The sequence below is a fragment of the Coturnix japonica genome, unplaced genomic scaffold (genome assembly GCF_001577835.2).
Source record: "Coturnix japonica isolate 7356 unplaced genomic scaffold, Coturnix japonica 2.1 chrUnrandom757, whole genome shotgun sequence".
NCBI classification, from domain to species: domain Eukaryota; kingdom Metazoa; phylum Chordata; class Aves; order Galliformes; family Phasianidae; genus Coturnix; species Coturnix japonica.
Window position 1 is genome coordinate 6,911 of NW_015440117.1, and position 11,538 is coordinate 18,448.

An 11,538-nucleotide genomic window follows, 5' to 3' on the forward strand; every position below is an offset into this window, starting at 1 on the left:
CCCCATATAACCCCATATAACCCCATATAACCCCATATACCCCATATAACCCCATATAACCCCATATAACCCCATATAACCCCATATAACCCCATATACCCCATATAACCCCATATAACCCCATATAACCCCATATACCCCATATACCCCCATATAACCCCATATATCCCCATAACTCACGTAGTTGCTCTTCCACCACGCTTTGACCCTCAGCACTCGCTGCAGTTTCGGCGCCGTTTTCTCCCTGAACTCATTGGCCAGCGCCTCCATGGCGGCGAACTGCGGCTCGTCCAGCAGGGGGCGCACGGACTGCAGGTACTGCGGGGATTCAGCACCATGGACAGCGGCATCACAACCCATAACCCAACATAGGGACCCCAACCCACATCGCCCCTATAGGATCCCCGCCCCACATCGCGGGGACATCGCCCCTATGGGACCCCACATCCCAACCCCTTCAGGGACCCCCACACCCCATAACCCTACAATGGGATCCCCTGCCCCCCATCCCCCCTGTGGGACCTCCAACACCGTGAGGGCTTCCCCGACCCCCAACCCTTTCAGGGACCCCCCGCCCCATAACCCCACAATGGGACCCTCGCCCCACATCACCCCATAGGGACCCCGCTCCACATTGCCCCTATGGGACCCCCCCACCCCATAACCCCACAATAGGGAACCCCGCCCCACATGGCCCAGCAGGGGGCGCACGGACTGCAGGTACTGCGGGGATTCAGCACCATGGACAGCGGCATCACAACCCATAACCCACCATAGGGACCCCTGCCCCACATCGCCCCTATGGGACCCCCACCCCATAACCCAACATAGAGACCCCAACCCACATGACCCAGCAGGGGGCGCACGGACTGCAGGTACTGCGGGGATTCAGCACCATGGACAGCGGCATAACAACCCATAACCCACCATAGGGACCCCACCCCATAACCCCACATAGGGACCCCACCCCATAACCCCCCATAGGGACCCCCACCCCATAACCCCCCATAGGGACCCCACCCCATAACCCAACATAGGGACCCCCGCCCCATAACCCCACTATGGGACCCCCACCCAATAACCCCCCATAGGGACCCCCACCCCATAACCCCACATAGGGACCCCACATCCCATAACCCCACATAGGGACCCCACCCCATAACCCCACATAGGGACCCCCGCCCCACATCGCCCCTATGCGACCCCCCACCCCATAACCTTCCAATGGGATCCTCCACCCCCCACCCCACATCGCCCTATGGGACCCCCACCCCATAACCCCACAATGGGACCCCCACCCCAACACCCATAACCCACAATGGGGACCGCCCCCCCCCCCCCCCTCCTCCACCATGCCGCCGCCCATCACGGGCATCCCGACCCACCACTCGCCCCCAAATCACCGCGCCGCAACCCACCCCCCCACCCCCCACAATTACAACCACCAACACACACTGGGCACCCACCGACACCCCCCCCCACCCCCACACACCACACAATCGCCCCCTATGGACCCCCCCACCACACGACCCCCCCCCATACACACCTCCAACTGTGGACCCCCCCCTGCCCCCCCCCCCCTCACACCGCCCCCTCCTCATGGCGACCCCAGCCTTGCCCAGGGACTCCCCCCACACCCCCACTCACCACGCGCCTCCCCGTCCCCAACCCCACCCACACAACTCCCCCCCATTGACTCCCCCCTGGCCCCACACTCGCCCCCCCTACCTGCAGCGACCCTCCCACCCCCGGCACCCCCATCGCGCCGACCCCACCGCCGCGCCCATCTTCACCCCATGTCCCCACCGTTTCCCCCCATAATCTCCCCCCCATTTCCCCCATCATCCCCCCCCCATGACCCACTTTTACCCAGCCCGCCTCTCCCCATGTCCCGCGCCCACTTTCCCCTGTCCCCCCATCATTCCCCCCATTTCCCCCCCATTCCCCGCCCCATCTTCCCCCCCCCACGACCCTTTACCCCATATCCCCCCATGTCCCCCTTTCCCCCATATTAAGCCGCTCTTTTTCGCCCCCCTCCCCCCCCATCTCCCTCCCATCTGCCCCGCTTCCCCCCCCATCTATGTCCCCCCCCTATGAACCTAGATCGAGCTTACGGTAGAATAGCGACGTAAGGCACTCGGATCCGGAAGCAAGGTGCGCGCCCGAGCTGATTGCGTTTTCAGGATAACTGTGTTACACGTATGCGAAGAGCTTAACTATCTATAAAAACGGCCAGTCGCAGCCTGCCAAATATAGGGGTTTGAGGCGGCGCAAAGTGGTCTCCTACAGGACGATGATTAGTTTCAGTGCACCGACCGTCGCCGTTGCTCGCCCCCACCGGGGTTTAGGTTTTAACGGGCCGATACCTAGCCATTGCCGCTATCTTCTCGTGTGTCATACCAATCCCGCGTTCCGTTCCCCGTCATGTCTGGACCCTCCTTCTCCAGCCAACCTGGGACCCGCACCCAAAATCGCCCGATGCACCCGCCCATTGGGGTCCGCGCCCCCATCTATGTCCCCGCCGTAATATCCTGTGTCCTGGCTGATGGTGGGTGGCCGCGACAGGTCGGGTGTACACTATCACCAGCTTGCCCCTCAGCCAAACATCATTCGTCCCAGGCCCCCAGGTCTATGTCCCCCCCACCGCATATAGACACCCTGCTGGGAATGGTGGTATCGCCCTTCCCCCCCATCTGGACCCCCCTGTCCCCCCATCTATGTCCCCCGCCGCATATGCCCCAATCCCCCCATGTGACCACCGTACGAATGCGGAGCACCCACACCCGGACTGTCGATCTGATGTATATCCCTCGCTACCCCAGTGGGGAACCTGGCCCTGCCTCAACACCCTCCAAGCCCCCCTCCAATTTCCCCCCATAAAACTATCTGGACCCGCTGGACTGAAGTGGGTGGCTCGCTCTCCCCCATTCCCCATGCCCCCTTCTGGACCCCCATGGGTCCCACAGCCCCTCAATCGCCCCCCATCTCCCCCCCACACGACACCTTCTCCGTCCCCCACTCTTTCCCCGTCCGCCCATGGTTGACCCCAGCCCCATGGTCTTCCCCATACGACCCTTTTCCCCCGCACCATCTCCCCCCCCATGTGCCCCCATCTTCCGCCCCCATATGACCCCGTTTTCGACCCTCGCCCCACTCCCCCCCGTTGTGACTCGTGCCTTTCCCCCCCCAAATATGACCGTCCATTCTTTCACCCCCATCTCCCCCTGTGCCCCCTTAATCCCCCACATATTACCTAACGAGTCCCACCCTTTTTTCCTGCCCCCCTTCCCACCATTCTCCCCATCTGAACCACCCAGATGTCCCCCCCAGATCTATGGTCCCGCCCCCATATCCCACCTGCTGGATTGGTGGTATCCACCGCTTCCCCCCGACCCATATCTATTGTCCCACCCCATGATGCCCCTTCCCCACCCAAGCTGTGAACCCCCTTAACGCCCATAGGGACTAGCACCCCAAAACCCCTCCTGTCCACCAGCGATTTCCGCCGCCTAAGTAGTCTGGACCCTGCTGATGGTGGTACCGGTTCGATAGCTCGCTCCCCCATCTGACACCCTCTCCCCCCGGTATGTCCCCCAGAGTGCTCGCCGGGTCCCCAGAATATGACCCGACGCTTTTTCGCCCCGCCCATAGTGACCATTCCGCCTTCCGACGCCCATGTGGGACCCAGTACGCGCAACTCCCCATCGCCCCGCCCGCGTAATTTCCCCACATCACTAGAATCTAGGAAACCCTGGCTGGGAATGGGTGGTAGGTTCCTGTCGCCGTCCCCCACTCCTGACCCCATCACGCCCTCGCTCCCCCCCCGCCCTCCCCACCACCCCCCACTCCATCCCCCAAGAATTCTCCATCGACAACGACCTTTCCTACCCCCATCTTCCCCACACCATTGTGACTCCATCCTTCCTGGTGCCCACCCCGCGCCGGTGGTTGCTTGCCTCTCCACCAGCCCCCGCCACCCCCGCGCAGCACCACACACTCCCAAACACACAGCCCCCCCACCCCCCGCCCCCCGGCCCACCGCACCAGAGGCGCCACTCCTTCCCCCCCCCCATACCGACCCAGTTCCCCCCGACTGCTTCGCCCCCCCAACGATGGTTGCCCCAAGAATTTGACCATCATGCACCTACCTTCCCTCACGCCTCCCCCTCCCACCCTCCTCCAGTCCGCGCACCTCTCCGGCCCGGCACCGCCACCCGCGCCTGTTCCGCCCACCGGGAACGCTCCATTTCACCCCATCCGTCGAGGCCTCGCGCCCGGTCCAAGTGTGCGACTGCCCTTTCCTCCCATACTGCACACGTACCCCGCCCACCGTCTGTTATCCCTCCCTGCTGTGCCCGCCCTGATAAGTGTCCCATCGTGGGACACCCATGGGGTTCCCGCGCCCATGGTACTGTACCCCTACCACCCCGCGCCCTATCACACCCTCTCTTGACCCCCACGCTCGGCCTCGACCTCTCGGTGGTCATCCCGCCCTCCAGCCGCCCCCTATCCCCACCCTAATCCGAACCTCTCCGACGCCTGTGTTCCCCCCCCGCCATCCGTTATGCCTCCCGCCCCACCCCACCTGACCAACGCCACCCCCGCCCTTTCCCCGCCTCATGTCGACGCCCTTCCCACCGCCCATCTGCGCCGGCACCCAGCCGAACCCCTCTCAAACCCCCCCAGTGTATCAGCCGCTATTCATCAAACCGCTGCTGGATATGGTAGGCTGCCCAGTGTCTCAGCCCACATCTAATTGTCCCGACTCCCAATCTATGTCCGCCCATATGCACCACACCCTGCTGATGGTGTATCCCTACTACCCCCACCCGCAATCCTCATGTCCGCACCCCCATACATGGCCGGTCTCCACGTTCCCAGCGCACGCGCCAGGTGCCCAGTCTTCCACCTCGGATGGGACACTCAGGATCTGACGCCTGCGCGCCAACCCCTCCCAGCCCCACAGGCCATCGTCTCCCCACCTATAAGATCTGACTCCTGCTGGGATGGGTGTGACCACAGCGAGCGATCCCTTTCCCCCATCAGCCTTCCCTCCCGCGCAACATCTATGTCCCGCCCATATGACGCGCACCCTTTTCCCCCCCCCATGGGTTGACCCCCTTCCACCCATGGGACCGACCGTAAATAAAACGCGCCACGATCCACTCCAGCCCAGCTATTCCCCGTCCTACCTCTGCTGAAAATGGTGGGTGTCCCCCTTCTCGGAGGCCTTGCCCCAGATTGACCTCCATGTCCCCTTCTATCATCCCCCACCATACCTACCCCCATCAAGCAGACCTCCTCTTTCCTAATCCAATCTTGTCCCCCCCCAACCAAGACCCAGCCACCTGCCATCACTTCACCCCCCGCATAGGAACCTTCACAAATTTTCACACCCATCCCATTCCTCCCCATAGTGCACACCTCGGCATTTCTCCCCCCCCGTCACTCTGGAAGGTGGACCGCAATGTTCCCCTCTCACCCCCACGTCTCCTCACACTCATGCCCCTTTTCCCCCAATGGGACCCACATGTGTCGAAGTAACCACTGTCATCCCGCCCCCGATGTGCAATCCCCTTGTCCCCCCCATATTACCAGCTTTTACCCAACTGTTTCCCACCCCCCTTTCTCCGCCCAATGCCCGGTCCCCCACTCTCAGCTGACCAGCCATGTTCCCGCTGAGCGGCCCCCACTTATATGTCCCCGCCCCCCATATTGACGCCCTGCTGATGGTGGTGTCGCCCCTTCCCCCCATACCGACCAGACCTAACCCCTTTTCCCTCCCCCATCTTATCAGGTGCCCCAGCTTCCTTGTCCCCCCATACACACACCCCCTATTTCCCCACCCATTGTGGACGCCCTTTGACACCGCCATGGGACCAGGACACTGTCGGCAGCATCAGCCTAAAAACCCTCCATAATGTCCGAGAAGTTACCATGTCCGCCCTGGGCGACGCCCCAATCTCCGATACTCCTGGCTGCACTGGTTGGTGTGACCGCGCCTGCCAGTCTCCGCACATCTAAGTGTCCCCTGGCCCCAAATCTAACCCCCCCCGAACTAAAATGCTCCCGCTCTGCACTGCTCGCGCTAATCGCCCACATGCTGAACCCGCCACATGTCGACCCGCCACATATCACGTGGCGACCTCCATGTGATATGTCGCCCTCTAAGCCCCCATAACCACATGGGCTAGCTGGACTGGTGGAAGGCCCACCTCACATCTCACCCGTCATCTGGACCCGTGCATGTCCCCCTCCCATCTATTGGATCAGCCCAAATATGTGCGCCCCATTCCCATCAAGCCTGGCCCAGTGTGACCTACACCCTTCCAACGCCAGTGGGGACCGGTGGCGCCGACACGCACTTCCCAGCGCCGGCACCACTGGTCGCCCCGCACCAACATATCCCACCCTGTCTGGGATGGTGGGTGGTCCCCCCTTACCTGATCGCGCCTTCACGCACCATCTCCACAATGGTCCCCCCAATCATCCCCCCGCCATCATCCCCCCCACACGAACCCTTTCCTCCCCCAATTCTTTCCCCCCCACCACATGTGACCGACCGGCCGGAGCCCACACCACTCCTTTCCGACACCCTAATAATGACCTGCCCGATTTCCCGCAATCACTCTCCCGCCGCTCCCCCCTCCCAATCTGCTCCGCCCTCTTCGCCCCCAAGGTGCCCCCTTGCACTCAGCCAGCCCACCAAATATATCTGACCCAGCTTCCGCCCCGCCGCCCGCCACTCCCCAATCCCTAGCTAGATGTCCCCACTTCCCCCCAATGGTGAGACCGGTGAGACCATCTCTTCACCCCCCACTCCTCCCCCACGCCTGTGCCGACACGCCTTTCCACCCACCATATTACCTGCATCCTGAGACCTTTTCCCCCCCTTTACCCCCACAATCTCCCCCATGCCTGACTCTGCCACCGCTATTGTCCCCCGACACCCGCCATCTAGATATCGTTTCCCCCCCCTGGGCCACTATCAACACCCTGGCTGGGATGGGTGGTGGGGCGCGGGCGGTCAAGCCCATTCCAAGATACCCCGGGTCACGTTCCCCTCCCCAATTAGGACCGCTTCCCGCCCCCGATGATGACCCACAGAAGACTCAGCGCCAAACTCCCCATTGGGGGAAGCTGGTCTGCTCCCAAACGAACCCCGCCCAGTCCCCCACCATTTCCCAGCTCCTACTAACTCTGGACCCTGCTGGGGATTGTGTGGTGTCGGTCCAGCCGCTCCATGTCCCTATCATAGCTATATGGTCACCTCTGACTGGCACCCATTCTATATGTCCCGCCGCATTGTGCCATACCTGGCGATGGGTGTGTGGTTTCGACCCTCATCTAATATGCTCCCCGAAGGCCCCATTCTGATATGCCTACCAGCCCACCGCTGCCTGATTGGTGGTTGGCCGCCCACTCGCACGACGCCACTACATACTATGTCCCCCGTCCCAAATCTGTTGGACAACCCCTATGAAATCATACCGCCTGATGATGGGATGGTCGCCCAAATCGGGGCTGATCCCCATCAGTCCCCCCCAATCTATGGGTGCCACCCGGCATCGGCTTATGTCCCCCCCTATATCACACAGTGCTGCTGGATACGCGGATGAGTCTCCCGCATATGCCCGCCCATCTAATTGTTCCCGCCCCCTAATATTCTGGAACGCCTGGCTAGGATGGTGGTCATCCCCTCCCCCGCCCAGTGTTCCACCACGTCGCAGGACCGGATTGCACCCTTTTTCCCACCCCACTATTATAGCCCCTCCCCATGCATGCCCAGCCATATTTTTCCCGGGCGCCCCTCATAGTGAACCTAAGTCGTTCCCTCACATCATGGGAGCCGACAGAGCTCACACACACCCTCTCCAGCCCCCCCAATTTCGCCCCCTAATATCTGGACCGGTTCTGCACTAATGGGTGTCCCGGGCCCTACCCCTTCCCGCGTTAGCCGCGCCTTTTGCCCCCCCATGCGATCTCAACTCCCACCAACTCACGGAAACGCCTATTCCTCGCCGCGCATCTTCTTCGCCTCCACCACTCGTGACCGCCAGGCCCCACCACACTTCCCCGCCCATACGGCCTTTTTCCCCCCAAAATAATGGAGGCGACCATACTTCCCCCCACAATGTGGCAGCCCTTTTCCCCCCCGCTATAGTGACCCCTTTTCCCCTCTCACCCCGCACTCCCCCCGAAGGTTTAGACCGGCCCTTTCCCCACACACACTCGGACGCCCAATTTCAACTCACCCCCATACAGCGTATGGCCGTTTTTTGTCCCGCCCATGGCCGGCACCTTTCCCCATATTTTACCATCCCATTTCCCACCCCGCCGAATGCTCCCCGAAATTACATGGCATGTCACCCGGTCCGACCCTCATAGATGTCCTCCGTAGCCCCAGATCTATGCCCCGCCAATCAATTGACTCTGACCCTAGCCTGATCGGGGGGGTGTCACGACCATTGTCCGACCCCCATGCGTTTTCCCCCTAGTCAACATTGACACTGGTCCAACACACACATTCGCCCCCCCAATGCCCTGCCACCACACCACCCCTTCCCGGCTCACCCGCACCACCCCATCCGGCGCCAGCCCCGCACCTCCGCCCACACCCGCCCTCCACGAGGCCCGCCGGACCATTTCGCCGCCTATAGGAAGCACGCTATCTCCTCGCTTGCACCGGCTGCTGGGGGGTGGGTGTCCCCTTAATCCCCACCACATTCTGACCCCCACACATTCCCACCCCGCATCAATCTGCGACCCCCACTCTCCGCCGGCGACAGAAAAACGCCACTTATAACCTCCCCGAGTTTTCCCGCCCCAACCATGGCTGATCTCCCCCAGCCCCCCCATCAGTTGTCCCCTCTCCATACGAACCCCATTAAACCCGCCCCCTACTTGCCCCACCTCTCATGGGGTGGCCCCCGATTTCGCCCCCGACCCATCAGCTCCTTTTCCCTCGCCGACTCTCCCTCCCAGTCCATAGGTACGACTCCATTTCCCCCCATATGAACCTTTTTCACTTCACCCATTCTCCCCCATCCATCGGTGCCCCCTTTCCCCCCAATATTACACCCTTTTCCCCTTCCCCAATCTCCCCCATCTGACCCCCATGTCCCCCCCATCTATGCTCCCCCCCATATGACCCCCTTTCCCCCCCCATCTATAATCCCCCCCATGATCTGACCCTTTGCTGGGGATGGGGGTGGTGTCCCTTTCCCGCCCCCATCTATGCCCCCCAATAATGAACCTCCTTTCCCCGCCACCCTGTACCCTTCCACCCCATGGGACCCGGTCCGCAACCTCTCAGCCCCCCCTATTTCCCTCCCCATATCCACCCCTGCGCTGATGCGGTGGGGTCCCCTTTCCCCATCTGAACCCCCATGTCCCCCCATATAAGGTGCCCCCATCCCAGCTATATGTCCCGTCCCCGCCCCCATATCTGACCCTCGCTGAGGGGGGTCCCCGATTCCCCCATATATGTCCCCCCGCCTATATCCCCCTGCTGATGGGGTGGTATCGCCCCTTACCCCCCATCTGACCCCTTTTCCCCCCCATCTATGTCCCCACGCGCCATCTATATCCCCATATCACACGGCCTGCTGATTGGTGGTGTCCCCGACCCCCCATATATGTCTCCCCCCAATCCCATACCCTGCTGGGATGGTGGTGTCCCCATTCCCTCATATATTGGTCCTCCCCCTTCCAGCCCACACTGCTATGTCCCCCCCTATATCACACCCCTCTTGATGGTGGGTATCCCCCATTCCTTTCCCCCCGCATGATATCATATATGCCCCCATACCATCCCATACCCGCCGAATGGTGGTGCCCCTTCCCCCCATATATATGTGTCCTGCCACCGCCCCATATATGTCCCCCTCAGCCCCGCCCTCCTCCATTCCCATTACCCTGCCTGATGGTGGGGTCCCCCTTTTCCCCCCCCAATTATATGCCTCCCCATATAATTATGTCCCCCCATATCATACCCTGCTGATGGTGGGGTCCCCCATTCCCCCCATATATATGTTCCCCCCCATATATGGTCCCGCGCACCCCATCCCATACCCTTCTGTATTGGTGGTGTCCCCCTTCTCCCCCCCCCAAATTATGTTCGCCCCCCCATATAAGTGTCACCATACGCTGCTGATGTATCCCTCCCCCATCTTATGTCCCCTCCCATATATATGAGGTATATCCGCGCTATATGTCACTCCTCTGAGGTGGGGTTCCTCCAACATTCACCCCAATCTGATAGTCCCCCCCCATACTTATATGTCCCCCCCCCTCCCATACTGCCTGATGGTGGGGTCCCCCTTTCCCCCCGATCATATCCTGGATAATCCTGGCAACATGATCTATGGGGTCTTTTATGGGGATCTAAGGGGTCTCTAGTGGGGTCTATGGGGTCTATGGGGTCTCTAGGGGTCCATGGGGTCGTCTTATGGGATCTCTGGGGTCTATGGGGCTCTTCTTATGGGTCCCATGGGGTGTCTCTATGGTGGTCTCTATTGGGATCTAATGGGGTCTATATGGGGTTTAATGGGGTCTCTATGTGGGTGCTATGGGGTCTAGTAAGTCTAACTGTGGGTCTCTATGGGGATTCTATGGGGTCTCCTGGGGTCTCTGGATGGGGATCTTATGGGGTCTATGGGGTGCTATGGGGTCTCTATGGGGATCTATGGGGTTCTATAAGGGTCGTATTGCGGGGGCGTCTATGGGGATCTATGGGGTCCTATGGGGTCCAAATAAGGTCTATGGGGTCCTATGGGGATCTATAATCGCGCGGGGCCCCCATCCCCATTACCGCTGCTGAATTCGGTGGTGACTTCCCCCCTTTTACCGTTCCACCCAGTATATATGGGGCCCCCTCCCATATCTAATATAGTACCCCCTGCCCCCCCAATACCTCCATACCCTCTGACTGTATCCTGCACTGGTCGGCACTGGCAGCCGTGGCAGCGCGGTTTGGAAGCCTGTACGCAACGGCTGCGCGCGGCAACAGGGCGCCGCATCAGGCCTGCAACATATAGAAACATATAGGACGATCCATATAGAAACATTATAGAAACATATAGAAACATATTAGAGACAGCGTAATAAGAACCAATATAGAGAGCCATATAGAGAACCATATAGAGACCATATACGAAACCCATATGGCATCATATAGGAGACATAGTGGCATCATATACGACCATCATGGCATCATATAGACAGTAATAGACCCATATAGAACGCATATAGAGACCATATAGAACCATATAGAACCATATAGTAACATATAGAGACCATATAGAAACCATATAGAGAACCATACTAGGAAGCCATATAGAACATATACGAGAACGCATATAGAACCAATATAGAACCATCCTAGAACCATATAGAGACCATATAGGAGACCAATAGAAACCATTATAGACACGCATATAGAGACATATAGAAACCCATGAATAGAGACGCATATAGAACCATATAGAGAACATATAAGAGAGCCATATAGAGACCATATAGAGACATATAGAGACC

At 60.1% G+C, this 11,538-nt stretch overlaps 1 protein-coding gene across 1 annotated transcript in view; it reads right to left on the reverse strand.

The window, feature by feature from the left end:
- Window positions 1-11,538, reverse strand: part of LOC107307661 (carnitine O-palmitoyltransferase 1, muscle isoform-like) — a gene marked incomplete at its 3' end in the record, with an annotated part of 16,029 nt that overhangs the window by 3,667 nt on the left and 824 nt on the right. Inside the window, exon 2 of the mRNA XM_032441910.1 lies at window positions 159-318. Coding sequence (XP_032297801.1) covers window positions 159-318 — 160 coding nt within the window. The remainder of the gene's footprint in view (window positions 1-158; window positions 319-11,538) is intronic.